This window comes from Photinus pyralis, unplaced genomic scaffold (genome assembly GCF_008802855.1).
Source record: "Photinus pyralis isolate 1611_PpyrPB1 unplaced genomic scaffold, Ppyr1.3 Ppyr1.4_LG2, whole genome shotgun sequence".
Classification (NCBI taxonomy): Eukaryota; Metazoa; Arthropoda; class Insecta; order Coleoptera; family Lampyridae; genus Photinus; species Photinus pyralis.
Window position 1 is genome coordinate 7862891 of NW_022170403.1, and position 25693 is coordinate 7888583.

Sequence of the window (25693 nt, forward strand, 5' to 3'; positions counted from 1 at the left end):
CGCGACGTTCGCACGGGACGATGGCGCGACGATGGGCCTCCCGTAACGACTTCGCATAAAGGTAGTCTTCCCGATATTCCACGTCGAAGAAACGAAAATGGTACGGTCTCGCTTTGCCGGACGGGCCGCGGCCTTCGTAAGCGGCCGAGGAAGAAAAATTGCGATCTCTCTTCCTACGATTAACCGACGTGTACCCGAAACGTTGCCGAAATGAAAGTCTCTCCCGATGCTTCGTTTTGCCTTCTCTTATTTACGACGATCGAGCGGGGGAACTTTTTGCCCGCCAAATCGGCCGCTAACGCAAACCTATCCGCGGCAATTTCGCCGTCGACCTTTGACGACAAAATAGGATAGCGATACTAAGGTTCGGCCGTCGTAACGGCGACATGCCGAACCGTCACCTTTGCGTACCACCTCGAGATTGATAAAGACCCTTATTGCGAATCGGAAAGTGCGGATGGCCAATTTTATTCCCGATTAGCGTCACTCGCAATCGGAGACGCGAACGTTTGGCGCCCGCCTGGCCGTAGGTTCACGTCATCGTGCGCAATTCTGCAAGCCTTTCTTTTTTGTCAGATAAGAAAATGGTGCCGTAAACGTCTCGCGAAAGCGATTGCTCAACTTTCCGGTCCGATTTCCTAATGGAGATGATTAAATTACGTAAATAACCCAATCCCAATTCGAAAAAGGACATTATCGGCGCCCAGCGTCGTTCGTTTCGCGGAACACGGAAAGGCGCGTAGCGTGAATCAAGCGTATTGAAAGAATCGCCATCGGAGAGAGCGAGAGGTAGGCGTAAGCGGAAGCGCGATGCCGATTCTGCACCTTTTGAATCACTATCTCCGGAAATGAACTTGATACTCTCTCTCTCTCTCACTCTCTCTAAGACGCAAACAAACGTAATGGAGCCAAACGGGAAAGTCGATCATGCATTTTCTTTACGTTCCGTTCGATCCGGCAACGCCGAACTTGCAAATTTTTCCTTGGCGCGGCGTGTGTATTATTTCGAATATTTTCCTCATACTATGTCATAAATCCCATATGAAGCGTACGATTATCCCTCAATTACAGCGGTAATTGCATCGTAGAAAGCGAAAGAGCCCTGCGATACTTGCACATTTCATATTAGTGGCAACTCCATATTGGACAAGTAGACAAGTGGGTAATGTTTATTTGCCGCCCAAATTACACTCGCGCGTCAAAATAAACCCGATAATTTTGCAATCAAGCGTATTGTCAGTAAAAAACTGCATTCGGTCAATTTTCATATTTTGTTAATTTCGCCAAAATAGAAAATAAACTCTTCCAGCTTTTAGACATGCTTTCAAAAAAAATTATCGGTAACTTTGACGCACTTGTGCAATTACCTACGAAAACGACGAAAGGACTGGCATAACGGTACCGCGCCATCGATTAGGAAGTTCCCTATCATTGACGATGAAATGCATTATTAGGGACGCGCGCAATCCGCAGGGCTCGTATGATTATTCGAAAAAAAAGGCGACGGAATACAGTTTACGCATTGTCGCAAAAGTGCATATCTAATGAGTGGACGGTAACTTATAATCGCTTCAGAAAATTTGTACCTCTTCGATTACCGGTTATAAATGTAGTCTATTACTTTGGCATTTTAATCACAAATACCTCTATCTTTAAGCTTACGGCCTACACGTGGCGTAATCTACGGTTAACGGAACGTACCCCCAAAATATTCCATCTATTGGTCGGCATTTTTTTAAAATCGCACGTAAATTCTTTACTTTCTCTCGTGAAAATGAACTCGTGGTTCTGAAAAGAACCGTTTTTATTTTTGTTCCAGCAAACGACAAGACAGACGAACGGGACCTCTTACTTGGAGCTCGTGTACTTGGTCACCGCCTTGGTTCCTTCGCTGACGGCGTGCTTGGCGAGCTCTCCGGGCAACAGGAGCCTGACGGCGGTCTGAATTTCCCGACTCGTTATCGTCGAACGCTTGTTGTAATGCGCGAGACGGGACGCCTCCGCCGCGATGCGCTCGAAAATATCGTTGACGAAGCTGTTCATGATGCTCATCGCCTTACTGCTGATGCCGGTATCGGGATGCACCTGCTTGAGAACCTTGTAGATGTAGATGGCGTAGCTCTCCTTCCTCCTTCGCTTTTTCTTCTTATCGGACTTCGAAATGTTCTTCTGGGCCTTTCCCGCCTTCTTGGCGGCCTTTCCGCTAGTTTTCGGTGGCATATTTTGCAAATTGCGCGAAGAAAAAGTGTTAAAATTTCAACCGTACCGCACGGACGCCAGGTGAAAACTGAGCGATCCCCGGATATTACTCACCTACTTACCGACTTCGCGCGGTACTCGAAAGCACGCCCCAATCACCCCATTGGACGACAAAGTCGCCTACATAAGCGCTCGTGGCGCATTTCGCTCCGTCAGTTTCCATTGACGATCGCAAGTGAGCGTTACTCAGCACGTTGACAAATTTACTCGTCTAATCCATTTCGTTTTTACTCGATATAACATTTCACAATGTCCGGTCGCGGCAAGGGCGGTAAAGTCAAGGGAAAGGCGAAGTCTAGGTCGAGCAGGGCGGGACTTCAATTTCCCGTCGGAAGGATTCACAGGCTGCTGAGGAAGGGAAATTACGCGGAGCGAGTCGGCGCCGGCGCTCCCGTCTACCTCGCCGCCGTCATGGAGTACCTGGCCGCCGAAGTGCTCGAATTGGCCGGCAACGCCGCTAGAGACAACAAAAAGACGCGTATCATACCGCGCCACCTGCAACTCGCCATTAGAAACGACGAGGAATTGAACAAGCTCCTGTCGGGCGTCACCATCGCCCAGGGTGGCGTTCTCCCTAACATTCAGGCGGTACTCTTGCCAAAGAAGACCGAAAAAAAGGCGTAAGAAGTTCGACGACGTCTCACCGATCGTAAAAATCAATCGGCCCTTCTCAGGGCCACCACTTTAAATTCAAAATAGAAAAAAGAGAAATGCGACAAAAACTTAACTTTTATTTTTATTCAAATTACCACAGTTTGTGTAGCATGTGTCTATAATTTGTTAATTGGCTCTTTAACGGCCGGCGTGTGTAGGAGGGAGAGAGAGAGAGAGAGAGAGAAAGTGAGTTTGTACGTAACTCGCATTTCGCCGATTAACCGTTCTGTTTTTCGCGTTACGTTATCGTTTATTGATAAACCGAAATCGAGTAACGAAATGGGGAGGGTTTGTCGCCGACGGTCCACCTTATTTTAAACATATCGCGATTGTCGAGTTTCTCGTCCGTTTATGGCGACTTTGTACGGGAAGTTCCAAGGTTGCGAGATATTACGCAACGACACGATTCGGTTATGCCTCTTTCTCAAATTTTCTCATGTAAAATCTTCTGGTGGTTCTGAAAAGAACCGTTTTTTTTTTTTGTCGAATGTCTCGCTACGTCCGCTCTGGATGGTCGTCGAATTTAACCGCCGAAACCGTATAGCGTGCGACCCTGTCTCTTCAACGCGTACACGACGTCCATGGCGGGGACGGTCTTCCGCTTGGCGTGTTCCGTGTAGGTGACCGCGTCGCGGATGACGTTCTCCAGGAAGACCTTAAGAACCCCTCGCGTCTCTTCGTAGATCAGACCGGAGATGCGCTTGACCCCTCCACGCCGGGCCAGACGTCGAATGGCGGGTTTCGTTATTCCCTGAATGTTATCGCGGAGCACCTTGCGATGACGTTTCGCGCCTCCCTTTCCGAGACCTTTGCCGCCCTTGCCGCGTCCGGTCATTATTGCGTCTGTCGATTGAAATGTAGTCAAAAAAAAAAGTGTAAATGTATAGGGCGAGATGTCCTCCTCCCTGTACGAATGCGAAGCGATCACTAACCTTCCCGCCTTGCGACGGAACGTTTTTATCCTCTAAAAGTCGGCACGCCCCCTCGAACCTCGCGTTCGCCAATCGCGAAGCGTGGCGCGGTCATAAAACGCCGAGCGAAAATATTTCTCCCGTCAGTGCACCGTCGTCTCTCTTTTGTTGCGCTTCATTCGTCCAGTCGTCATTATTATTATCGATCATGGCCAGAACCAAGCAGACCGCTCGCAAATCCACCGGCGGCAAGGCGCCCCGTAAGCAGTTGGCGACCAAGGCCGCTCGCAAAAGCGCTCCCGCCACGGGCGGCGTCAAGAAGCCCCATAGGTACCGTCCCGGTACGGTGGCGCTTCGCGAGATTCGCCGTTATCAGAAGAGCACGGAGTTGCTCATTCGCAAGCTTCCCTTCCAGAGATTGGTGCGCGAGATCGCCCAGGACTTCAAGACCGATCTACGTTTCCAGAGTTCCGCGGTGATGGCGTTACAGGAAGCGAGCGAGGCGTATTTGGTGGGCCTTTTCGAAGACACCAACCTCTGCGCCATTCACGCGAAACGAGTCACGATCATGCCCAAGGACATCCAACTGGCGAGACGCATTCGCGGCGAGCGCGCCTAAGGAGGAGGAGGAGGAGGAAAGGCCGGAGGAGATTTTAGAAGAAAAAAAAACGGTTCTTTTAAGAACCACCACCGACTTTGTAAGATAAGAAAGAAAAAATAGAACCCGCTCGTATACTTACCAGTCGCGTGTTACTTTTAAACATTTCTTATTATTTCGTTCGGAGGGAAGGCCGGTCTTAAATATAATCCGCGCGTTTTGTTCGGGGGATGGCGGGCGGCCCGATTGTAATTATCATCGCTCGAGTTGCACCACCTTCGTGAAACGATCTACGTATAGAATAAATAGACAGATATTTCGAAAAGCGGTCGATGCGTTGATCTTGGACTTGTCCCGTGTAACATCTAACCTCACTCGTTCTACTCCGTTCGATTACTACCCCCTAACCTAATCTCACCTACACGAACCTATAAGACGGCCTCGATGTGTTCGTAGGTTTAGACCGGTTCTTTCTCTCTTGTAAATCTCTAAATTGTGGCCCTGAAAAGGGCCATTTATTTGTGTTCGAGAGGCGTCTCCTCGCCGCGAAATTATTTCTTCTTGGGCGAGCCGGTCGCCGGTTTTTTCGTCTGCTTCGCCTTCTTCGGTTTGGGGGCCTTCGGCTTTTTCGTGGGCACCTTCGTCGTCTTCTTGGCCTTCGAGGGAGACTTCGGCTTCGACGGAGAGGAGGCGGCCGCCGCCTGCGTCTCCGGAGCGGAAGACGCCGACGCGCCGGTCCTCTTCTTCGCGGCCGCCGCCTTTGCCACCTTCCTCTGGGGAGATGCGGTCGCCGGCGCCTTCTTTTTCTTCGGGGACGATTTCGGTTTCTTCACCGACGCCGCGGGCGAGGCCTTCTTCGCGGGGGAGACCGCGGCCTTCTGGCGTTTCGTCGCGGCCACCGCCGCCGCGACCCTCTTTTTCCTTCCCTTCGCCGCCGAACCGCCGGAAGACGGAGAGGCCGCGTCGGCCGCCAGCTTGAAGGATCCCGACGCGCCTTTGCCCTTCGTTTGGATTAGGGCGCCGGAGGCGACCGCCCCCTTGATGTACTTCTTAATGAACGGCGCCATCTTTTCGGCGTCGATCTTGTACGTCGTCACGAGGTACTTCTTGATCGCCTGAAGCGAGGATCCGCCGCGCTCCTTGAGACTCTTGATCGCCCCGTTGACCATGTCGGCCGTCGGAGGATGGGACGGCTTCGAGCGGGCGCCCCCCTTCGTTCCCTTCTTCTGCTGCTGCGAGGAGCTCGCGACCGCCTTCTTGGCGGCGGCGGGAGGAGAGGCTCCCCCGCCACCGGTAGACGCTTCCGACGCCTGATTCGCGACCGCCGTGTCTGCCATGATTACGCTCGTCGGGGAAGATGAGATCGTATATATATTATAATGTTATGACGTATGATAAAAAAAACGTCGCCGAGGATACCGCGCTGAGTTAGAACGTGCGTTTGTATGAGAGTCGCGTTCGAATCTCGGTAACCCCCTCGAAGCGCTCGGACCGCTTACGGAATCCCCGCGAACAGCGGCGCGCGAGCCGTCTTCTCCTTCAACGGTTCCCTTGCTCGAGATGCTTCCGTTTCGACGACCGCGACGCCGAACAGCCCGCCGTTTCGGCGTCCGCCCGTCGCGTCTCGCCCGCCGAAGGACCGGTCTCTCGACTACTCGATTCGCGACGCGCTGTCGGGCGGCCCGCGCCTCCGGCGCGCACCCTAACCGACGGAGGCGGCGAGTCGAAAAAGCGCCGACCTACCTTCGCCGAGTCGTCGAGACGCCGGCGAGAACCGGGCGTTCCGGAAGTACGCTTCCCTTCGACGCCCAGATCTATCTAGACGAAACGACGACGGTCCCGTCGGTCCCCCGTCGCAATAGCACCGCTCCGCGACGTTCGCACGGGACGATGGCGCGACGATGGGCCTCCCGTAACGACTTCGCATAAAGGTAGTCTTCCCGATATTCCACGTCGAAGAAACGAAAATGGTACGGTCTCGCTTTGCCGGACGGGCCGCGGCCTTCGTAAGCGGCCGAGGAAGAAAAATTGCGATCTCTCTTCCTACGATTAACCGACGTGTACCCGAAACGTTGCCGAAATGAAAGTCTCTCCCGATGCTTCGTTTTGCCTTCTCTTATTTACGACGATCGAGCGGGGGAACTTTTTGCCCGCCAAATCGGCCGCTAACGCAAACCTATCCGCGGCAATTTCGCCGTCGACCTTTGACGACAAAATAGGATAGCGATACTAAGGTTCGGCCGTCGTAACGGCGACATGCCGAACCGTCACCTTTGCGTACCACCTCGAGATTGATAAAGACCCTTATTGCGAATCGGAAAGTGCGGATGGCCAATTTTATTCCCGATTAGCGTCACTCGCAATCGGAGACGCGAACGTTTGGCGCCCGCCTGGCCGTAGGTTCACGTCATCGTGCGCAATTCTGCAAGCCTTTCTTTTTTGTCAGATAAGAAAATGGTGCCGTAAACGTCTCGCGAAAGCGATTGCTCAACTTTCCGGTCCGATTTCCTAATGGAGATGATTAAATTACGTAAATAACCCAATCCCAATTCGAAAAAGGACATTATCGGCGCCCAGCGTCGTTCGTTTCGCGGAACACGGAAAGGCGCGTAGCGTGAATCAAGCGTATTGAAAGAATCGCCATCGGAGAGAGCGAGAGGTAGGCGTAAGCGGAAGCGCGATGCCGATTCTGCACCTTTTGAATCACTATCTCCGGAAATGAACTTGATACTCTCTCTCTCTCTCTCTCTCACTCTCTCTAAGACGCAAACAAACGTAATGGAGCCAAACGGGAAAGTCGATCATGCATTTTCTTTACGTTCCGTTCGATCCGGCAACGCCGAACTTGCAAATTTTTCCTTGGCGCGGCGGGTGTATTATTTCGAATATTTTCCTCATACTATGTCATAAATCCCATATGAAGCGTACGATTATCCCTCAATTACAGCGGTAATTGCATCGTAGAAAGCGAAAGAGCCCTGCGATACTTGCACATTTCATATTAGTGGCAACTCCATATTGGACAAGTAGACAAGTGGGTAATGTTTATTTGCCGCCCAAATTACACTCGCGCGTCAAAATAAACCCGATAATTTTGCAATCAAGCGTATTGTCAGTAAAAAACTGCATTCGGTCAATTTTCATATTTTGTTAATTTCGCCAAAATAGAAAATAAACTCTTCCAGCTTTTAGACATGCTTTCAAAAAAAATTATCGGTAACTTTGACGCACTTGTGCAATTACCTACGAAAACGACGAAAGGACTGGCATAACGGTACCGCGCCATCGATTAGGAAGTTCCCTATCATTGACGATGAAATGCATTATTAGGGACGCGCGCAATCCGCAGGGCTCGTATGATTATTCGAAAAAAAAGGCGACGGAATACAGTTTACGCATTGTCGCAAAAGTGCATATCTAATGAGTGGACGGTAACTTATAATCGCTTCAGAAAATTTGTACCTCTTCGATTACCGGTTATAAATGTAGTCTATTACTTTGGCATTTTAATCACAAATACCTCTATCTTTAAGCTTACGGCCTACACGTGGCGTAATCTACGGTTAACGGAACGTACCCCCAAAATATTCCATCTATTGGTCGGCATTTTTTTAAAATCGCACGTAAATTCTTTACTTTCTCTCGTGAAAATGAACTCGTGGTTCTGAAAAGAACCGTTTTTATTTTTGTTCCAGCAAACGACAAGACAGACGAACGGGACCTCTTACTTGGAGCTCGTGTACTTGGTCACCGCCTTGGTTCCTTCGCTGACGGCGTGCTTGGCGAGCTCTCCGGGCAACAGGAGCCTGACGGCGGTCTGAATTTCCCGACTCGTTATCGTCGAACGCTTGTTGTAATGCGCGAGACGGGACGCCTCCGCCGCGATGCGCTCGAAAATATCGTTGACGAAGCTGTTCATGATGCTCATCGCCTTACTGCTGATGCCGGTATCGGGATGCACCTGCTTGAGAACCTTGTAGATGTAGATGGCGTAGCTCTCCTTCCTCCTTCGCTTTTTCTTCTTATCGGACTTCGAAATGTTCTTCTGGGCCTTTCCCGCCTTCTTGGCGGCCTTTCCGCTAGTTTTCGGTGGCATATTTTGCAAATTGCGCGAAGAAAAAGTGTTAAAATTTCAACCGTACCGCACGGACGCCAGGTGAAAACTGAGCGATCCCCGGATATTACTCACCTACTTACCGACTTCGCGCGGTACTCGAAAGCACGCCCCAATCACCCCATTGGACGACAAAGTCGCCTACATAAGCGCTCGTGGCGCATTTCGCTCCGTCAGTTTCCATTGACGATCGCAAGTGAGCGTTACTCAGCACGTTGACAAATTTACTCGTCTAATCCATTTCGTTTTTACTCGATATAACATTTCACAATGTCCGGTCGCGGCAAGGGCGGTAAAGTCAAGGGAAAGGCGAAGTCTAGGTCGAGCAGGGCGGGACTTCAATTTCCCGTCGGAAGGATTCACAGGCTGCTGAGGAAGGGAAATTACGCGGAGCGAGTCGGCGCCGGCGCTCCCGTCTACCTCGCCGCCGTCATGGAGTACCTGGCCGCCGAAGTGCTCGAATTGGCCGGCAACGCCGCTAGAGACAACAAAAAGACGCGTATCATACCGCGCCACCTGCAACTCGCCATTAGAAACGACGAGGAATTGAACAAGCTCCTGTCGGGCGTCACCATCGCCCAGGGTGGCGTTCTCCCTAACATTCAGGCGGTACTCTTGCCAAAGAAGACCGAAAAAAAGGCGTAAGAAGTTCGACGACGTCTCACCGATCGTAAAAATCAATCGGCCCTTCTCAGGGCCACCACTTTAAATTCAAAATAGAAAAAAGAGAAATGCGACAAAAACTTAACTTTTATTTTTATTCAAATTACCACAGTTTGTGTAGCATGTGTCTATAATTTGTTAATTGGCTCTTTAACGGCCGGCGTGTGTAGGAGGGAGAGAGAGAGAGAGAGAGAGAAAGTGAGTTTGTACGTAACTCGCATTTCGCCGATTAACCGTTCTGTTTTTCGCGTTACGTTATCGTTTATTGATAAACCGAAATCGAGTAACGAAATGGGGAGGGTTTGTCGCCGACGGTCCACCTTATTTTAAACATATCGCGATTGTCGAGTTTCTCGTCCGTTTATGGCGACTTTGTACGGGAAGTTCCAAGGTTGCGAGATATTACGCAACGACACGATTCGGTTATGCCTCTTTCTCAAATTTTCTCATGTAAAATCTTCTGGTGGTTCTGAAAAGAACCGTTTTTTTTTTTTTGTCGAATGTCTCGCTACGTCCGCTCTGGATGGTCGTCGAATTTAACCGCCGAAACCGTATAGCGTGCGACCCTGTCTCTTCAACGCGTACACGACGTCCATGGCGGGGACGGTCTTCCGCTTGGCGTGTTCCGTGTAGGTGACCGCGTCGCGGATGACGTTCTCCAGGAAGACCTTAAGAACCCCTCGCGTCTCTTCGTAGATCAGACCGGAGATGCGCTTGACCCCTCCACGCCGGGCCAGACGTCGAATGGCGGGTTTCGTTATTCCCTGAATGTTATCGCGGAGCACCTTGCGATGACGTTTCGCGCCTCCCTTTCCGAGACCTTTGCCGCCCTTGCCGCGTCCGGTCATTATTGCGTCTGTCGATTGAAATGTAGTCAAAAAAAAAAGTGTAAATGTATAGGGCGAGATGTCCTCCTCCCTGTACGAATGCGAAGCGATCACTAACCTTCCCGCCTTCGTTTGGTGAGCTGGATGGCCGCAGGCCATCCATATTTCAGCAGCCCTAGCTGTTTAGCTTTTACTGCTTGCTGGTTAGTTGTTCATGTAGTCTTGTTTGTTGTTTCTGAGGGTGTGCGTGTTGCTCTTGGAGCGATGTCCTATTTCCATCTCTGTTCCACCAGTGAGGATTGTTAGGCAAGGGTTCCAACGGGCTGCGTCACCTCTTGCTGACGCGGTTGGTGGGAACTAGAGTGGTTGAGGATTATTCGTTTTCCTGCAGCACCCTCCTTGGCCGCTTGTACCAGCCACAGGAGCGATGTCTTTGATGTGCTGGAGGTCAGAGTTGTCCATTCGTTGGTATACTTTTTCGGCCAGCGATCGAGTGTGTTCGGCGAGGGTGTCCATTTGCAGGTCCTGCCTGATGGTGGTGTTCGAAACAAAGTAGGGGGCTCTGGTAATCGCGCGCAGCGCGGTGGATTGTACCGCTTCCAATGCGGTGGAGTTGGACTTCGAAACATACGCCTTCCAGCCTGCAGAGGCGTATGTCAGCACGGGGCGAACGTAGCTCTTGACCAGGTGTACCTTCGTTGTTGGCGCCAGCGCTGGTGATGATAGTAGGGGGTACAACCTGGATCTTGCCCTCCGTCCTTTGGCGATCGTGTCTGCTGCGTGTTGCGTGAAATTTAGTCGCCGGTCGATTAGGACTCCGAGGTACCGGATGGTGCCCGCCCATTCCAGTCTCTCTCCGTTCATCCTTAGCTTCGTGAACTCGGTCGTTCGGCGACCGGTAAACATTATGGCCTGGGTCTTGGAGGGGTTTAGTCTAAGCCGCCAGCGGCCTGTCCAACGTAGCGTTTGGTCAATGGCCGTCTGAACTCGTCTCGTTGCCGTGTCCGGGAGTCTTGAACTCGAGAAGACGAGGAGATCGTCCGCATATAGGGCGATGTTGACGTTGGGGGCTTGGGGGATGTCGTTCACGTACATGTTGAACAGTGCTGGCGATAGGCATCCTCCTTGTGGCACTCCCGCGGCGGCAGGCGTCTCTTCCGACAGCTGGTCTTCTATTTTGACCCGGAAGGTTCGGTTCGAAAGGTAGCTGTGGAGAAGCCTGGTGAACGAGGCGGGTATGTTTTGGGTTCGGTGCATCTTGACGAGCAGGCCTGTCGTCCACACTTTGTCGAATGCCTTTTCGTTATCGAACGACGCGGCCACTGTGACTTGACCTCTGTTGTAGGCTTCGGCGACGGCGTCTACCAAGCGGATGATTTGCAACGTTGTCGAGTGCTCTCTGCGAAACCCGAACTGTTCGGGCCTTATGTTTGGTTGCAATTTGGCCAGCAGTACTCTCTCGAAAATCTTCCCCAGGGCCGGTAGGAGGGATATGGGTCGATAGCTCTGGGGTTCGGCTAGATCTTTCCCGGGCTTCGGTAGCATTATCACAATCGCCTTCTTCCAGCTTGTTGGGAAGTGTCCTAACGCTATCGCGGCGTTAAACACTCTCGTGATGTAGGCGAGCGTTGGGCGTGTGATGTTCTGTAGGGCTCTATATGTTATGCCGTCGGCTCCGGGCGCTTTTCGAGGTCTTTGTTTGAGGATGATGGTGCGGACTTCCGTCGGAGGTACGAACGCAAGTTCGTTTTCCGCGCGGGCGGCGAGGAGTCCTTCGAGCTCTTCTTCCACTTGTCTGTTGTGTTCTTCGTCCTCGACGGGGAACGGGGTGAAGTTCGCTCGAAGGGTTTCGGCGAAGATCTCTGCCTTTTCCTTTGCGCCGTAACGGTGTCCGTTTGGGCCCTTCAGGGGGTACGCCGGCGGTTTTCTGGAGGTAAGCGCACGACCGATTTGGAAGACGTTTCCGCATCGGGTCATGGTTTCCTCGACGTGCTCGTTCCAGGATTTGTTGTTGAAGTCCTGGATGGCACTTTTGAGGGCGGCTTGTTTGGCATTGACCTGTCTCTTTATGTTAGGGTCTCGGGTGAGTTGCCATCGCCGAACGAGTCTCCTTTTCTCTCTAATCTCCTCCTTGAGATACTGAGGGAGCTGATTCGCCTTCTTGGCCGGGACTTGTTTGGTGGCCGCGGCCAGCGCCTGTTGAAGTTTGGTCGTCAGGATCTGCACTTTTTCGTCTAGGTCGGCCGGGGTGCGGATGTCGGGGTTCCCGGACGGTATGCTTCTCTGGAGATGTTCGTTAAACTTCTTCCAGTTGGTGATCTTCCTGGTGTTCGGGGGTATGGTGACGGACGGCTTCGTGTGAAGGGTCATGACGATGGGAAGGTGATCGGAACTCCAGTCCTGGACGATGTCGAACTCGTACGGGTACGGAATCGCCTGCAATACCGTTACGTCGAGTACGTCTGGTTGGTGTGCGGGGTCGCCCGGTATGTGTGTTGGATGATCGGGAGCGATGATTTCGTACCCCTTCCTTTCGGAATGGGCGTAAAGCGATCGTCCGGAGGTATTGGTCGTGGTGGAGCCCCAGCTGGGATGCTTAGAGTTTAGATCTCCGGCAAGGATGGTATGGTCCGCGAGTGCCATGACGTCGTCCAGGTCTTGCAGGACGATGTTGTTGCGCGGACTGCGGTAGACCACTACGACGTTGCCGGTAAGGTCGCCCAGCTTTGTTTCGATGCCGGTGGCCTCGAGTGAGTTGGTAGGTAGGTCGATCGGCCTGTGCACCACTCGTCGGTGAACTATCAGAGCGGTGCCTCCGGCTGCCTGCTGCCCTGCTGCTAACGGTCGATCTCGTCTGTAGATGGTGTAGTTGGGGATGTGGAGTGATGTTTTGTCGGACAGGTGTGTTTCCCCGATCATGGCGATGTCGACGTTGTAGGTTCGAAGGATGTGTTTGAGTTGTACGGTTTTTGTGCGTAGGCCGTTGATGTTCCATTGCAGCAGGGTGGTAGTGGTCTTCCTTGTCCTCGTCTTATCCATGTTGGGGCGTGAAAATCTCGCCGAATGCCGCAAACAGCAGCGGGATTATGCTGTGTCCGGCTGAGTGTGCGGAGGCAATCCGCTCGATCCATCCCTGGATTTTGTGGAGGTGGATGTTGTAGCCCATAGCGGAGATGGTGTGGTGTGGCGTAGGGTGGTTGTGCTGTGGTGCTTGGGGAGCGGTGACGGTGTATGTCGGTGCTGGTGCGATGGGTGCTGATTTCGTCGGTTTGCCGAGGCGGACCGGTGGTGCAGGTGGTGTGCTTGGTGGGGAGATCGGTGTCGGGGTTGGGCGCGCGCTTCCGGTGGCGGTTGGTGCCGGTTGCTGCTGTCGGGTGTCGGGTGTGTTTCTCTTCTTCCTCCTGGACTTCTTCCCTCTTTTCTTCACTGGCTGCCAATCGGGGTCGTCGTCTTCGGATGTAGAGGGGTCGGGGCCGGGCGATCTGTCGACGCGTGGGGCGACGGTAGGGACTGCCTGCACGGGTGCTGTTGTCTCGGTGGCCAAAAGTGGTTCCTCGGTGCGCCTGTTGCGTTTGTTCGCCGCTGCGAGGTAGGAGGGGCATCCCCGGTAGTTGGCGGGATGGGTTCCGGAGCAGTTCGCACAGGTGGGCCTCTCCTCTTGGCTTCTTCTGCAGTCCGACGCCAGGTGGTTTTTGGCGCAACGGACGCATCGGGGCGTGTAACCGCAGTTGACGCTCGAGTGGCCGAACCTTTGGCAGGCGAAGCACTGCGGAACTTGGCGGCTGGTGCGGAAGGCTTCAACTTTCAGGCGACAGCAGTACAGCATCTCCGTGATCTCGTACACCTTGGACGCGCCCGGCAGGTTTTTCAGGGTGACGAGGAAAGTGTTGCTGTGCTCTCTACCTTTGCCCTGGATCTTGGTCACGTAGGTAGGGCTGAATCCGCGGTCGGTGAGCTCTTCGGCGATCTCGTCGGGGGTGATGGTGGTTGCCAGACCTCGGATTGCGACTTTGAGTTCCCTTTCCGATGGTAGGGCGTATGTGTGGAATTCCAGCAAGCTTTTCCGCAAGTAATCTTGGATCGCGCGGAACTCGTCCGGGCTATCGGCGACGATGCGGGCTCCTTTCCCCACGGCGACAATGTTGACGGTCTTCCGGAGGATGACCTTTAGGTTGCGCGCGTGGGTGATGAAGTTCCGGATCTCTTCGACGTAGATCGGCGGGATCCTTGGCTTCTTCGGGGTTGCTTGTTGTGGTCGCTGCGGGGCGGCGGCGGTTGGGGCTGTTGGGGCGGCGATGCTCGAGTACGTACGGACGCTGGTGGTGGTCTCGTTGCCGGTGTCCATGTCCGATGATTCATCGGGATCGGTCGTCCTCTTGCGCCTCTTCTTCTGTTGCTGGCCTTTCGGTGGAGGTGGTGCTGGTCGAAGGAGGGATGTTTCCTTCGTTGACGGTGCCGGAGGCGGCGTCGGAGCTGATGAGGGGAGGATGAGGGCGGTGCGCTGGACGTCCGTGACGGTGGTTTCCATCGCTGTGGCGGCGGCGGCAACGGGTTTGGGGTTGGTTGTCCCACCAGGGGACATCCTGCTCTGAAAAGAGCACCTTTCCGTTACTTCGTGCCTCTTCGGTCTGGTCGTGGGCGTTCCTTCTCTCTCTCGATCGCTTCACTGCCTCTCGCGGTCGGAAGATGAACCGATCCGAAGTCGGTTCGTCGGTTGAAATCGCGTGTGCGGTTAAAGCCGATGCAGGTGGTCTGGTCTGAACGAGTGCTCAGAGTCAGATGCTTTCCCGCCTTGCGACGGAACGTTTTTATCCTCTAAAAGTCGGCACGCCCCCTCGAACCTCGCGTTCGCCAATCGCGAAGCGTGGCGCGGTCATAAAACGCCGAGCGAAAATATTTCTCCCGTCAGTGCACCGTCGTCTCTCTTTTGTTGCGCTTCATTCGTCCAGTCGTCATTATTATTATCGATCATGGCCAGAACCAAGCAGACCGCTCGCAAATCCACCGGCGGCAAGGCGCCCCGTAAGCAGTTGGCGACCAAGGCCGCTCGCAAAAGCGCTCCCGCCACGGGCGGCGTCAAGAAGCCCCATAGGTACCGTCCCGGTACGGTGGCGCTTCGCGAGATTCGCCGTTATCAGAAGAGCACGGAGTTGCTCATTCGCAAGCTTCCCTTCCAGAGATTGGTGCGCGAGATCGCCCAGGACTTCAAGACCGATCTACGTTTCCAGAGTTCCGCGGTGATGGCGTTACAGGAAGCGAGCGAGGCGTATTTGGTGGGCCTTTTCGAAGACACCAACCTCTGCGCCATTCACGCGAAACGAGTCACGATCATGCCCAAGGACATCCAACTGGCGAGACGCATTCGCGGCGAGCGCGCCTAAGGAGGAGGAGGAGGAAAGGCCGGAGGAGATTTTAGAAGAAAAAAAAACGGTTCTTTTAAGAACCACCACCGACTTTGTAAGATAAGAAAGAAAAAATAGAACCCGCTCGTATACTTACCAGTCGCGTGTTACTTTTAAAAATTTCTTATTATTTCGTTCGGAGGGAAGGCCGGTCTTAAATATAATCCGCGCGTTTTGTTCGGGGGATGGCGGGCGGCCCGATTGTAATTATCATCGCTCGAGTTGCACCACCTTCGTGAAACGATCTACGTATAGAATAAATAGACAGATATTTCGAAAAGCGGTCGATGCGTTGATCTTGGACTTGTCCCGTGTAACATCTAACCTCACTCGTTCTACTCCGTTCGATTACTACCCCCTAACCTAATCTCACCTACACGAACCTATAAGACGGCCTCGATGTGTTCGTAGGTTTAGACCGGTTCTTTCTCTCTTGTAAATCTCTAAATTGTGGCCCTGAAAAGGGCCATTTATTTGTGTTCGAGAGGCGTCTCCTCGCCGCGAAATTATTTCTTCTTGGGCGAGCCGGTCGCCGGTTTTTTCGTCTGCTTCGCCTTCTTCGGTTTGGGGGCCTTCGGCTTTTTCGTGGGCACCTTCGTCGTCTTCTTGGCCTTCGAGGGAGACTTCGGCTTCGACGGAGAGGAGGCGGCCGCCGCCTGCGTCTCCGGAGCGGAAGACGCCGACGCGCCGGTCCTCTTCTTCGCGGCCGCCGCCTTTGCCACCTTCCTCTGGGGAGATGCGGTCGCCGGCGCCTTCTTTTTCTTCGGGGACGATTTCGGTTTCTTCACCGACGCCGCGGGCGAGGCCTTCTTCGCGGGGGAGACCGCGGCCTTCTGGCGTTTCGTCGCGGCCACCGCCGCCGCGACCCTCTTTTTCCTTCCCTTCGCCGCCGAACCGCCGGAAGACGGAGAGGCCGCGTCGGCCGCCAGCTTGAAGGATCCCGACGCGCCTTTGCCCTTCGTTTGGATTAGGGCGCCGGAGGCGACCGCCCCCTTGATGTACTTCTTAATGAACGGCGCCATCTTTTCGGCGTCGATCTTGTACGTCGTCACGAGGTACTTCTTGATCGCCTGAAGCGAGGATCCGCCGCGCTCCTTGAGACTCTTGATCGCCCCGTTGACCATGTCGGCCGTCGGAGGATGGGACGGCTTCGAGCGGGCGCCCCCCTTCGTTCCCTTCTTCTGCTGCTGCGAGGAGCTCGCGACCGCCTTCTTGGCGGCGGCGGGAGGAGAGGCTCCCCCGCCACCGGTAGACGCTTCCGACGCCTGATTCGCGACCGCCGTGTCTGCCATGATTACGCTCGTCGGGGAAGATGAGATCGTATATATATTATAATGTTATGACGTATGATAAAAAAAACGTCGCCGAGGATACCGCGCTGAGTTAGAACGTGCGTTTGTATGAGAGTCGCGTTCGAATCTCGGTAACCCCCTCGAAGCGCTCGGACCGCTTACGGAATCCCCGCGAACAGCGGCGCGCGAGCCGTCTTCTCCTTCAACGGTTCCCTTGCTCGAGATGCTTCCGTTTCGACGACCGCGACGCCGAACAGCCCGCCGTTTCGGCGTCCGCCCGTCGCGTCTCGCCCGCCGAAGGACCGGTCTCTCGACTACTCGATTCGCGACGCGCTGTCGGGCGGCCCGCGCCTCCGGCGCGCACCCTAACCGACGGAGGCGGCGAGTCGAAAAAGCGCCGACCTACCTTCGCCGAGTCGTCGAGACGCCGGCGAGAACCGGGCGTTCCGGAAGTACGCTTCCCTTCGACGCCCAGATCTATCTAGACGAAACGACGACGGTCCCGTCGGTCCCCCGTCGCAATAGCACCGCTCCGCGACGTTCGCACGGGACGATGGCGCGACGATGGGCCTCCCGTAACGACTTCGCATAAAGGTAGTCTTCCCGATATTCCACGTCGAAGAAACGAAAATGGTACGGTCTCGCTTTGCCGGACGGGCCGCGGCCTTCGTAAGCGGCCGAGGAAGAAAAATTGCGATCTCTCTTCCTACGATTAACCGACGTGTACCCGAAACGTTGCCGAAATGAAAGTCTCTCCCGATGCTTCGTTTTGCCTTCTCTTATTTACGACGATCGAGCGGGGGAACTTTTTGCCCGCCAAATCGGCCGCTAACGCAAACCTATCCGCGGCAATTTCGCCGTCGACCTTTGACGACAAAATAGGATAGCGATACTAAGGTTCGGCCGTCGTAACGGCGACATGCCGAACCGTCACCTTTGCGTACCACCTCGAGATTGATAAAGACCCTTATTGCGAATCGGAAAGTGCGGATGGCCAATTTTATTCCCGATTAGCGTCACTCGCAATCGGAGACGCGAACGTTTGGCGCCCGCCTGGCCGTAGGTTCACGTCATCGTGCGCAATTCTGCAAGCCTTTCTTTTTTGTCAGATAAGAAAATGGTGCCGTAAACGTCTCGCGAAAGCGATTGCTCAACTTTCCGGTCCGATTTCCTAATGGAGATGATTAAATTACGTAAATAACCCAATCCCAATTCGAAAAAGGACATTATCGGCGCCCAGCGTCGTTCGTTTCGCGGAACACGGAAAGGCGCGTAGCGTGAATCAAGCGTATTGAAAGAATCGCCATCGGAGAGAGCGAGAGGTAGGCGTAAGCGGAAGCGCGATGCCGATTCTGCACCTTTTGAATCACTATCTCCGGAAATGAACTTGATACTCTCTCTCTCTCTCACTCTCTCTAAGACGCAAACAAACGTAATGGAGCCAAACGGGAAAGTCGATCATGCATTTTCTTTACGTTCCGTTCGATCCGGCAACGCCGAACTTGCAAATTTTTCCTTGGCGCGGCGTGTGTATTATTTCGAATATTTTCCTCATACTATGTCATAAATCCCATATGAAGCGTACGATTATCCCTCAATTACAGCGGTAATTGCATCGTAGAAAGCGAAAGAGCCCTGCGATACTTGCACATTTCATATTAGTGGCAACTCCATATTGGACAAGTAGACAAGTGGGTAATGTTTATTTGCCGCCCAAATTACACTCGCGCGTCAAAATAAACCCGATAATTTTGCAATCAAGCGTATTGTCAGTAAAAAACTGCATTCGGTCAATTTTCATATTTTGTTAATTTCGCCAAAATAGAAAATAAACTCTTCCAGCTTTTAGACATGCTTTCAAAAAAAATTATCGGTAACTTTGACGCACTTGTGCAATTACCTACGAAAACGACGAAAGGACTGGCATAACGGTACCGCGCCATCGATTAGGAAGTTCCCTATCATTGACGATGAAATGCATTATTAGGGACGCGCGCAATCCGCAGGGCTCGTATGATTATTCGAAAAAAAAGGCGACGGAATACAGTTTACGCATTGTCGCAAAAGTGCATATCTAATGAGTGGACGGTAACTTATAATCGCTTCAGAAAATTTGTACCTCTTCGATTACCGGTTATAAATGTAGTCTATTACTTTGGCATTTTAATCACAAATACCTCTATCTTTAAGCTTACGGCCTACACGTGGCGTAATCTACGGTTAACGGAACGTACCCCCAAAATATTCCATCTATTGGTCGGCATTTTTTTAAAATCGCACGTAAATTCTTTACTTTCTCTCGTGAAAATGAACTCGTGGTTCTGAAAAGAACCGTTTTTATTTTTGTTCCAGCAAACGACAAGACAGACGAACGGGACCTCTTACTTGGAGCTCGTGTACTTGGTCACCGCCTTGGTTCCTTCGCTGACGGCGTGCTTGGCGAGCTCTCCGGGCAACAGGAGCCTGACGGCGGTCTGAATTTCCCGACTCGTTATCGTCGAACGCTTGTTGTAATGCGCGAGACGGGACGCCTCCGCCGCGATGCGCTCGAAAATATCGTTGACGAAGCTGTTCATGATGCTCATCGCCTTACTGCTGATGCCGGTATCGGGATGCACCTGCTTGAGAACCTTGTAGATGTAGATGGCGTAGCTCTCCTTCCTCCTTCGCTTTTTCTTCTTATCGGACTTCGAAATGTTCTTCTGGGCCTTTCCCGCCTTCTTGGCGGCCTTTCCGCTAGTTTTCGGTGGCATATTTTGCAAATTGCGCGAAGAAAAAGTGTTAAAATTTCAACCGTACCGCACGGACGCCAGGTGAAAACTGAGCGATCCCCGGATATTACTCACCTACTTACCGACTTCGCGCGGTACTCGAAAGCACGCCCCAATCACCCCATTGGACGACAAAGTCGCCTACATAAGCGCTCGTGGCGCATTTCGCTCCGTCAGTTTCCATTGACGATCGCAAGTGAGCGTTACTCAGCACGTTGACAAATTTACTCGTCTAATCCATTTCGTTTTTACTCGATATAACATTTCACAATGTCCGGTCGCGGCAAGGGCGGTAAAGTCAAGGGAAAGGCGAAGTCTAGGTCGAGCAGGGCGGGACTTCAATTTCCCGTCGGAAGGATTCACAGGCTGCTGAGGAAGGGAAATTACGCGGAGCGAGTCGGCGCCGGCGCTCCCGTCTACCTCGCCGCCGTCATGGAGTACCTGGCCGCCGAAGTGCTCGAATTGGCCGGCAACGCCGCTAGAGACAACAAAAAGACGCGTATCATACCGCGCCACCTGCAACTCGCCATTAGAAACGACGAGGAATTGAACAAGCTCCTGTCGGGCGTCACCATCGCCCAGGGTGGCGTTCTCCCTAACATTCAGGCGGTACTCTTGCCAAAGAAGACCGAAAAAAAGGCGTAAGAAGTTCGACGACGTCTCACCGATCGTAAAAATCAATCGGCCCTTCTCAGGGCCACCACTTTAAATTCAAAATAGAAAAAAGAGAAATGCGACAAAAACTTAACTTTTATTTTTATTCAAATTACCACAGTTTGTGTAGCATGTGTCTATAATTTGTTAATTGGCTCTTTAACGGCCGGCGTGTGTAGGAGGGAGAGAGAGAGAGAGAGAGAGAAAGTGAGTTTGTACGTAACTCGCATTTCGCCGATTAACCGTTCTGTTTTTCGCGTTACGTTATCGTTTATTGATAAACCGAAATCGAGTAACGAAATGGGGAGGGTTTGTCGCCGACGGTCCACCTTATTTTAAACATATCGCGATTGTCGAGTTTCTCGTCCGTTTATGGCGACTTTGTACGGGAAGTTCCAAGGTTGCGAGATATTACGCAACGACACGATTCGGTTATGCCTCTTTCTCAAATTTTCTCATGTAAAATCTTCTGGTGGTTCTGAAAAGAACCGTTTTTTTTTTTTTGTCGAATGTCTCGCTACGTCCGCTCTGGATGGTCGTCGAATTTAACCGCCGAAACCGTATAGCGTGCGACCCTGTCTCTTCAACGCGTACACGACGTCCATGGCGGGGACGGTCTTCCGCTTGGCGTGTTCCGTGTAGGTGACCGCGTCGCGGATGACGTTCTCCAGGAAGACCTTAAGAACCCCTCGCGTCTCTTCGTAGATCAGACCGGAGATGCGCTTGACCCCTCCACGCCGGGCCAGACGTCGAATGGCGGGTTTCGTTATTCCCTGAATGTTATCGCGGAGCACCTTGCGATGACGTTTCGCGCCTCCCTTTCCGAGACCTTTGCCGCCCTTGCCGCGTCCGGTCATTATTGCGTCTGTCGATTGAAATGTAGTCAAAAAAAAAAGTGTAAATGTATAGGGCGAGATGTCCTCCTCCCTGTACGAATGCGAAGCGATCACTAACCTTCCCGCCTTGCGACGGAACGTTTTTATCCTCTAAAAGTCGGCACGCCCCCTCGAACCTCGCGTTCGCCAATCGCGAAGCGTGGCGCGGTCATAAAACGCCGAGCGAAAATATTTCTCCCGTCAGTGCACCGTCGTCTCTCTTTTGTTGCGCTTCATTCGTCCAGTCGTCATTATTATTATCGATCATGGCCAGAACCAAGCAGACCGCTCGCAAATCCACCGGCGGCAAGGCGCCCCGTAAGCAGTTGGCGACCAAGGCCGCTCGCAAAAGCGCTCCCGCCACGGGCGGCGTCAAGAAGCCCCATAGGTACCGTCCCGGTACGGTGGCGCTTCGCGAGATTCGCCGTTATCAGAAGAGCACGGAGTTGCTCATTCGCAAGCTTCCCTTCCAGAGATTGGTGCGCGAGATCGCCCAGGACTTCAAGACCGATCTACGTTTCCAGAGTTCCGCGGTGATGGCGTTACAGGAAGCGAGCGAGGCGTATTTGGTGGGCCTTTTCGAAGACACCAACCTCTGCGCCATTCACGCGAAACGAGTCACGATCATGCCCAAGGACATCCAACTGGCGAGACGCATTCGCGGCGAGCGCGCCTAAGGAGGAGGAGGAGGAAAGGCCGGAGGAGATTTTAGAAGAAAAAAAAACGGTTCTTTTAAGAACCACCACCGACTTTGTAAGATAAGAAAGAAAAAATAGAACCCGCTCGTATACTTACCAGTCGCGTGTTACTTTTAAAAATTTCTTATTATTTCGTTCGGAGGGAAGGCCGGTCTTAAATATAATCCGCGCGTTTTGTTCGGGGGATGGCGGGCGGCCCGATTGTAATTATCATCGCTCGAGTTGCACCACCTTCGTGAAACGATCTACGTATAGAATAAATAGACAGATATTTCGAAAAGCGGTCGATGCGTTGATCTTGGACTTGTCCCGTGTAACATCTAACCTCACTCGTTCTACTCCGTTCGATTACTACCCCCTAACCTAATCTCACCTACACGAACCTATAAGACGGCCTCGATGTGTTCGTAGGTTTAGACCGGTTCTTTCTCTCTTGTAAATCTCTAAATTGTGGCCCTGAAAAGGGCCATTTATTTGTGTTCGAGAGGCGTCTCCTCGCCGCGAAATTATTTCTTCTTGGGCGAGCCGGTCGCCGGTTTTTTCGTCTGCTTCGCCTTCTTCGGTTTGGGGGCCTTCGGCTTTTTCGTGGGCACCTTCGTCGTCTTCTTGGCCTTCGAGGGAGACTTCGGCTTCGACGGAGAGGAGGCGGCCGCCGCCTGCGTCTCCGGAGCGGAAGACGCCGACGCGCCGGTCCTCTTCTTCGCGGCCGCCGCCTTTGCCACCTTCCTCTGGGGAGATGCGGTCGCCGGCGCCTTCTTTTTCTTCGGGGACGATTTCGGTTTCTTCACCGACGCCGCGGGCGAGGCCTTCTTCGCGGGGGAGACCGCGGCCTTCTGGCGTTTCGTCGCGGCCACCGCCGCCGCGACCCTCTTTTTCCTTCCCTTCGCCGCCGAACCGCCGGAAGACGGAGAGGCCGCGTCGGCCGCCAGCTTGAAGGATCCCGACGCGCCTTTGCCCTTCGTTTGGATTAGGGCGCCGGAGGCGACCGCCCCCTTGATGTACTTCTTAATGAACGGCGCCATCTTTTCGGCGTCGATCTTGTACGTCGTCACGAGGTACTTCTTGATCGCCTGAAGCGAGGATCCGCCGCGCTCCTTGAGACTCTTGATCGCCCCGTTGACCATGTCGGCCGTCGGAGGATGGGACGGCTTCGAGCGGGCGCCCCCCTTCGTTCCCTTCTTCTGCTGCTGCGAGGAGCTCGCGACCGCCTTCTTGGCGGCGGCGGGAGGAGAGGCTCCCCCGCCACCGGTAGACGCTTCCGACGCCTGATTCGCGACCGCCGTGTCTGCCATGATTACGCTCGTCGGGGAAGATGAGATCGTATATATATTATAATGTTATGACGTATGATAAAAAAAACGTCGCCGAGGATACCGCGCTGAGTTAGAACGTGCGTTTGTATGAGAGTCGCGTTCGAATCTCGGTAACCCCCTCGAAGCGCTCGGACCGCTTACGGAATCCCCGCGAACAGCGGCGCGCGAGCCGTCTTCTCCTTCAACGGTTCCCTTGCTCGAGATGCTTCCGTTTCGACGACCGCGACGCCGAACAGCCCGCCGTTTCGGCGTCCGCCCGTCGCGTCTCGCCCGCCGAAGGACCGGTCTCTCGACTACTCGATTCGCGACGCGCTGTCGGGCGGCCCGCGCCTCCGGCGCGCACCCTAACCGACGGAGGCGGCGAGTCGAAAAAGCGCCGACCTACCTTCGCCGAGTCGTCGAGACGCCGGCGAGAACCGGGCGTTCCGGAAGTACGCTTCCCTTCGACGCCCAGATCTATCTAGACGAAACGACGACGGTCCCGTCGGTCCCCCGTCGCAATAGCACCGCTCCGCGACGTTCGCACGGGACGATGGCGCGACGATGGGCCTCCCGTAACGACTTCGCATAAAGGTAGTCTTCCCGATATTCCACGTCGAAGAAACGAAAATGGTACGGTCTCGCTTTGCCGGACGGGCCGCGGCCTTCGTAAGCGGCCGAGGAAGAAAAATTGCGATCTCTCTTCCTACGATTAACCGACGTGTACCCGAAACGTTGCCGAAATGAAAGTCTCTCCCGATGCTTCGTTTTGCCTTCTCTTATTTACGACGATCGAGCGGGGGAACTTTTTGCCCGCCAAATCGGCCGCTAACGCAAACCTATCCGCGGCAATTTCGCCGTCGACCTTTGACGACAAAATAGGATAGCGATACTAAGGTTCGGCCGTCGTAACGGCGACATGCCGAACCGTCACCTTTGCGTACCACCTCGAGATTGATAAAGACCCTTATTGCGAATCGGAAAGTGCGGATGGCCAATTTTATTCCCGATTAGCGTCACTCGCAATCGGAGACGCGAACGTTTGGCGCCCGCCTGGCCGTAGGTTCACGTCATCGTGCGCAATTCTGCAAGCCTTTCTTTTTTGTCAGATAAGAAAATGGTGCCGTAAACGTCTCGCGAAAGCGATTGCTCAACTTTCCGGTCCGATTTCCTAATGGAGATGATTAAATTACGTAAATAACCCAATCCCAATTCGAAAAAGGACATTATCGGCGCCCAGCGTCGTTCGTTTCGCGGAACACGGAAAGGCGCGTAGCGTGAATCAAGCGTATTGAAAGAATCGCCATCGGAGAGAGCGAGAGGTAGGCGTAAGCGGAAGCGCGATGCCGATTCTGCACCTTTTGAATCACTATCTCCGGAAATGAACTTGATACTCTCTCTCTCTCTCTCACTCTCTCTAAGACGCAAACAAACGTAATGGAGCCAAACGGGAAAGTCGATCATGCATTTTCTTTACGTTCCGTTCGATCCGGCAACGCCGAACTTGCAAATTTTTCCTTGGCGCGGCGTGTGTATTATTTCGAATATTTTCCTCATACTATGTCATAAATCCCATATGAAGCGTACGATTATCCCTCAATTACAGCGGTAATTGCATCGTAGAAAGCGAAAGAGCCCTGCGATACTTGCACATTTCATATTAGTGGCAACTCCATATTGGACAAGTAGACAAGTGGGTAATGTTTATTTGCCGCCCAAATTACACTCGCGCGTCAAAATAAACCCGATAATTTTGCAATCAAGCGTATTGTCAGTAAAAAACTGCATTCGGTCAATTTTCATATTTTGTTAATTTCGCCAAAATAGAAAATAAACTCTTCCAGCTTTTAGACATGCTTTCAAAAAAAATTATCGGTAACTTTGACGCACTTGTGCAATTACCTACGAAAACGACGAAAGGACTGGCATAACTAGTGATGCGCGCATTCGAATGAAAACTATCGAACTATTCGATAGTCGCAAACCATTCGAATAATTCGATAGTGGACAAGTAATTCATTCGAATGAATTGTCTTGAATGAACGAATTATTTGCAATTGCACACACAGTTCATAAATACTAAATACCTTATGTTACGTTGAAAAATGTAAATATTATTTATTTCTTAATCCAGATGGTCACGGTTTGGGATTGGGAATTATAAATTTTATAATACCTACATAAAATATAAAGCGTCGTTTACTAATTACTTAGTAATTACTCATACCATACGCATTATAAATTTATAAGGCATAAGCAAAGTGAAAAAAGTCGATGATTTACATTTTTATTCGATAGTTGTTCACGAGGTTGTTCATTTATAATTTATATAAGATCCATGTATTTGTATAAGTAATACACATAAAGGAAAAAAATTATTCAAAAAATTCATTCGATAGTGAATTCATTCGATAGTACTTATTACTAAATAGTAATTTATTCGATGGTTTTTTTTTCTCGATAGTTCCCAACACTAGTTTAAACGCTACTGACTTGTAAAACTGACAGCAGACCTGTAAAAATTTTACAAGTTAGTAATCTAGTAATTTCATTGGCCAGAATTAATGCGAAGTCTCTGTTACATGGATCACATGATATTTTAGACATTTCTTCAAGATCAATTTAAGAACTAATTATTTACGTTTACAAATGAGTAACAAATAAAATATTGTACATTATACGC

General features: G+C 52.3%; 15 protein-coding genes across 15 annotated transcripts; 6 read left to right on the top strand and 9 right to left on the bottom strand.

The window, feature by feature from the left end:
- Positions 1-1782: 1782 nt before the first annotated feature.
- On the bottom strand, positions 1783-2277 carry LOC116163797 (histone H2B). The gene has a single exon (XM_031477913.1). It carries the CDS (start codon positions 2218-2220, stop codon positions 1849-1851), a length of 372 nt encoding a protein of 123 aa, XP_031333773.1. The 5' UTR covers positions 2221-2277; the 3' UTR covers positions 1783-1848.
- A 132-nt stretch (positions 2278-2409) lies between these two features.
- LOC116163303 (histone H2A) lies at positions 2410-2938 on the top strand. The gene has a single exon (XM_031477182.1). It carries the CDS (start codon positions 2509-2511, stop codon positions 2881-2883), a length of 375 nt encoding a protein of 124 aa, XP_031333042.1. The 5' UTR covers positions 2410-2508; the 3' UTR covers positions 2884-2938.
- Positions 2939-3365: 427 nt separating this feature from the next.
- On the bottom strand, positions 3366-3856 carry LOC116163307 (histone H4-like). The gene has a single exon (XM_031477186.1). The coding sequence runs from the start codon at positions 3746-3748 to the stop codon at positions 3437-3439; it is 312 nt and encodes a 103-aa protein (XP_031333046.1). The 5' UTR covers positions 3749-3856; the 3' UTR covers positions 3366-3436.
- Positions 3857-3948: 92 nt separating this feature from the next.
- On the top strand, positions 3949-4512 carry LOC116163310 (histone H3). Its single transcript, XM_031477189.1, has one exon. The coding sequence runs from the start codon at positions 4033-4035 to the stop codon at positions 4441-4443; it is 411 nt and encodes a 136-aa protein (XP_031333049.1). The 5' UTR covers positions 3949-4032; the 3' UTR covers positions 4444-4512.
- A 410-nt stretch (positions 4513-4922) lies between these two features.
- On the bottom strand, positions 4923-5855 carry LOC116163299 (histone H1.2-like). Its single transcript, XM_031477178.1, has one exon. It carries the CDS (start codon positions 5757-5759, stop codon positions 4974-4976), a length of 786 nt encoding a protein of 261 aa, XP_031333038.1. The 5' UTR covers positions 5760-5855; the 3' UTR covers positions 4923-4973.
- A 2225-nt stretch (positions 5856-8080) lies between these two features.
- LOC116163305 (histone H2B) lies at positions 8081-8575 on the bottom strand. The gene has a single exon (XM_031477184.1). It carries the CDS (start codon positions 8516-8518, stop codon positions 8147-8149), a length of 372 nt encoding a protein of 123 aa, XP_031333044.1. The 5' UTR covers positions 8519-8575; the 3' UTR covers positions 8081-8146.
- A 132-nt stretch (positions 8576-8707) lies between these two features.
- LOC116163304 (histone H2A) lies at positions 8708-9236 on the top strand. The gene has a single exon (XM_031477183.1). The coding sequence runs from the start codon at positions 8807-8809 to the stop codon at positions 9179-9181; it is 375 nt and encodes a 124-aa protein (XP_031333043.1). The 5' UTR covers positions 8708-8806; the 3' UTR covers positions 9182-9236.
- Positions 9237-9660: 424 nt separating this feature from the next.
- On the bottom strand, positions 9661-10145 carry LOC116163309 (histone H4-like). Its single transcript, XM_031477188.1, has one exon. It carries the CDS (start codon positions 10045-10047, stop codon positions 9736-9738), a length of 312 nt encoding a protein of 103 aa, XP_031333048.1. The 5' UTR covers positions 10048-10145; the 3' UTR covers positions 9661-9735.
- A 4767-nt stretch (positions 10146-14912) lies between these two features.
- Positions 14913-15473, top strand: LOC116163312 (histone H3). The gene has a single exon (XM_031477190.1). The coding sequence runs from the start codon at positions 14997-14999 to the stop codon at positions 15405-15407; it is 411 nt and encodes a 136-aa protein (XP_031333050.1). The 5' UTR covers positions 14913-14996; the 3' UTR covers positions 15408-15473.
- A 410-nt stretch (positions 15474-15883) lies between these two features.
- Positions 15884-16816, bottom strand: LOC116163300 (histone H1.2-like). Its single transcript, XM_031477179.1, has one exon. It carries the CDS (start codon positions 16718-16720, stop codon positions 15935-15937), a length of 786 nt encoding a protein of 261 aa, XP_031333039.1. The 5' UTR covers positions 16721-16816; the 3' UTR covers positions 15884-15934.
- A 2219-nt stretch (positions 16817-19035) lies between these two features.
- Positions 19036-19529, bottom strand: LOC116163306 (histone H2B). Its single transcript, XM_031477185.1, has one exon. It carries the CDS (start codon positions 19471-19473, stop codon positions 19102-19104), a length of 372 nt encoding a protein of 123 aa, XP_031333045.1. The 5' UTR covers positions 19474-19529; the 3' UTR covers positions 19036-19101.
- A 133-nt stretch (positions 19530-19662) lies between these two features.
- LOC116163302 (histone H2A) lies at positions 19663-20191 on the top strand. The gene has a single exon (XM_031477181.1). It carries the CDS (start codon positions 19762-19764, stop codon positions 20134-20136), a length of 375 nt encoding a protein of 124 aa, XP_031333041.1. The 5' UTR covers positions 19663-19761; the 3' UTR covers positions 20137-20191.
- Positions 20192-20615: 424 nt separating this feature from the next.
- LOC116163308 (histone H4-like) lies at positions 20616-21110 on the bottom strand. Its single transcript, XM_031477187.1, has one exon. The coding sequence runs from the start codon at positions 21000-21002 to the stop codon at positions 20691-20693; it is 312 nt and encodes a 103-aa protein (XP_031333047.1). The 5' UTR covers positions 21003-21110; the 3' UTR covers positions 20616-20690.
- A 92-nt stretch (positions 21111-21202) lies between these two features.
- Positions 21203-21763, top strand: LOC116163313 (histone H3). The gene has a single exon (XM_031477191.1). It carries the CDS (start codon positions 21287-21289, stop codon positions 21695-21697), a length of 411 nt encoding a protein of 136 aa, XP_031333051.1. The 5' UTR covers positions 21203-21286; the 3' UTR covers positions 21698-21763.
- A 410-nt stretch (positions 21764-22173) lies between these two features.
- LOC116163301 (histone H1.2-like) lies at positions 22174-23106 on the bottom strand. The gene has a single exon (XM_031477180.1). It carries the CDS (start codon positions 23008-23010, stop codon positions 22225-22227), a length of 786 nt encoding a protein of 261 aa, XP_031333040.1. The 5' UTR covers positions 23011-23106; the 3' UTR covers positions 22174-22224.
- Between the last annotated feature and the right edge of the window lie 2587 nt (positions 23107-25693).

Bases quoted from the DNA above. Each gene is read 5' to 3' on its own strand.
- LOC116163797 (XM_031477913.1), bottom strand. From the start codon at position 2,220: ATGCCACCGAAAACTAGCGGAAAGGCCGCCAAGAAGGCGGGAAAGGCC.
- LOC116163303 (XM_031477182.1), top strand. From the start codon at position 2,509: ATGTCCGGTCGCGGCAAGGGCGGTAAAGTCAAGGGAAAGGCGAAGTCT.
- LOC116163307 (XM_031477186.1), bottom strand. From the start codon at position 3,748: ATGACCGGACGCGGCAAGGGCGGCAAAGGTCTCGGAAAGGGAGGCGCG.
- LOC116163310 (XM_031477189.1), top strand. From the start codon at position 4,033: ATGGCCAGAACCAAGCAGACCGCTCGCAAATCCACCGGCGGCAAGGCG.
- LOC116163299 (XM_031477178.1), bottom strand. From the start codon at position 5,759: ATGGCAGACACGGCGGTCGCGAATCAGGCGTCGGAAGCGTCTACCGGT.
- LOC116163305 (XM_031477184.1), bottom strand. From the start codon at position 8,518: ATGCCACCGAAAACTAGCGGAAAGGCCGCCAAGAAGGCGGGAAAGGCC.
- LOC116163304 (XM_031477183.1), top strand. From the start codon at position 8,807: ATGTCCGGTCGCGGCAAGGGCGGTAAAGTCAAGGGAAAGGCGAAGTCT.
- LOC116163309 (XM_031477188.1), bottom strand. From the start codon at position 10,047: ATGACCGGACGCGGCAAGGGCGGCAAAGGTCTCGGAAAGGGAGGCGCG.
- LOC116163312 (XM_031477190.1), top strand. From the start codon at position 14,997: ATGGCCAGAACCAAGCAGACCGCTCGCAAATCCACCGGCGGCAAGGCG.
- LOC116163300 (XM_031477179.1), bottom strand. From the start codon at position 16,720: ATGGCAGACACGGCGGTCGCGAATCAGGCGTCGGAAGCGTCTACCGGT.
- LOC116163306 (XM_031477185.1), bottom strand. From the start codon at position 19,473: ATGCCACCGAAAACTAGCGGAAAGGCCGCCAAGAAGGCGGGAAAGGCC.
- LOC116163302 (XM_031477181.1), top strand. From the start codon at position 19,762: ATGTCCGGTCGCGGCAAGGGCGGTAAAGTCAAGGGAAAGGCGAAGTCT.
- LOC116163308 (XM_031477187.1), bottom strand. From the start codon at position 21,002: ATGACCGGACGCGGCAAGGGCGGCAAAGGTCTCGGAAAGGGAGGCGCG.
- LOC116163313 (XM_031477191.1), top strand. From the start codon at position 21,287: ATGGCCAGAACCAAGCAGACCGCTCGCAAATCCACCGGCGGCAAGGCG.
- LOC116163301 (XM_031477180.1), bottom strand. From the start codon at position 23,010: ATGGCAGACACGGCGGTCGCGAATCAGGCGTCGGAAGCGTCTACCGGT.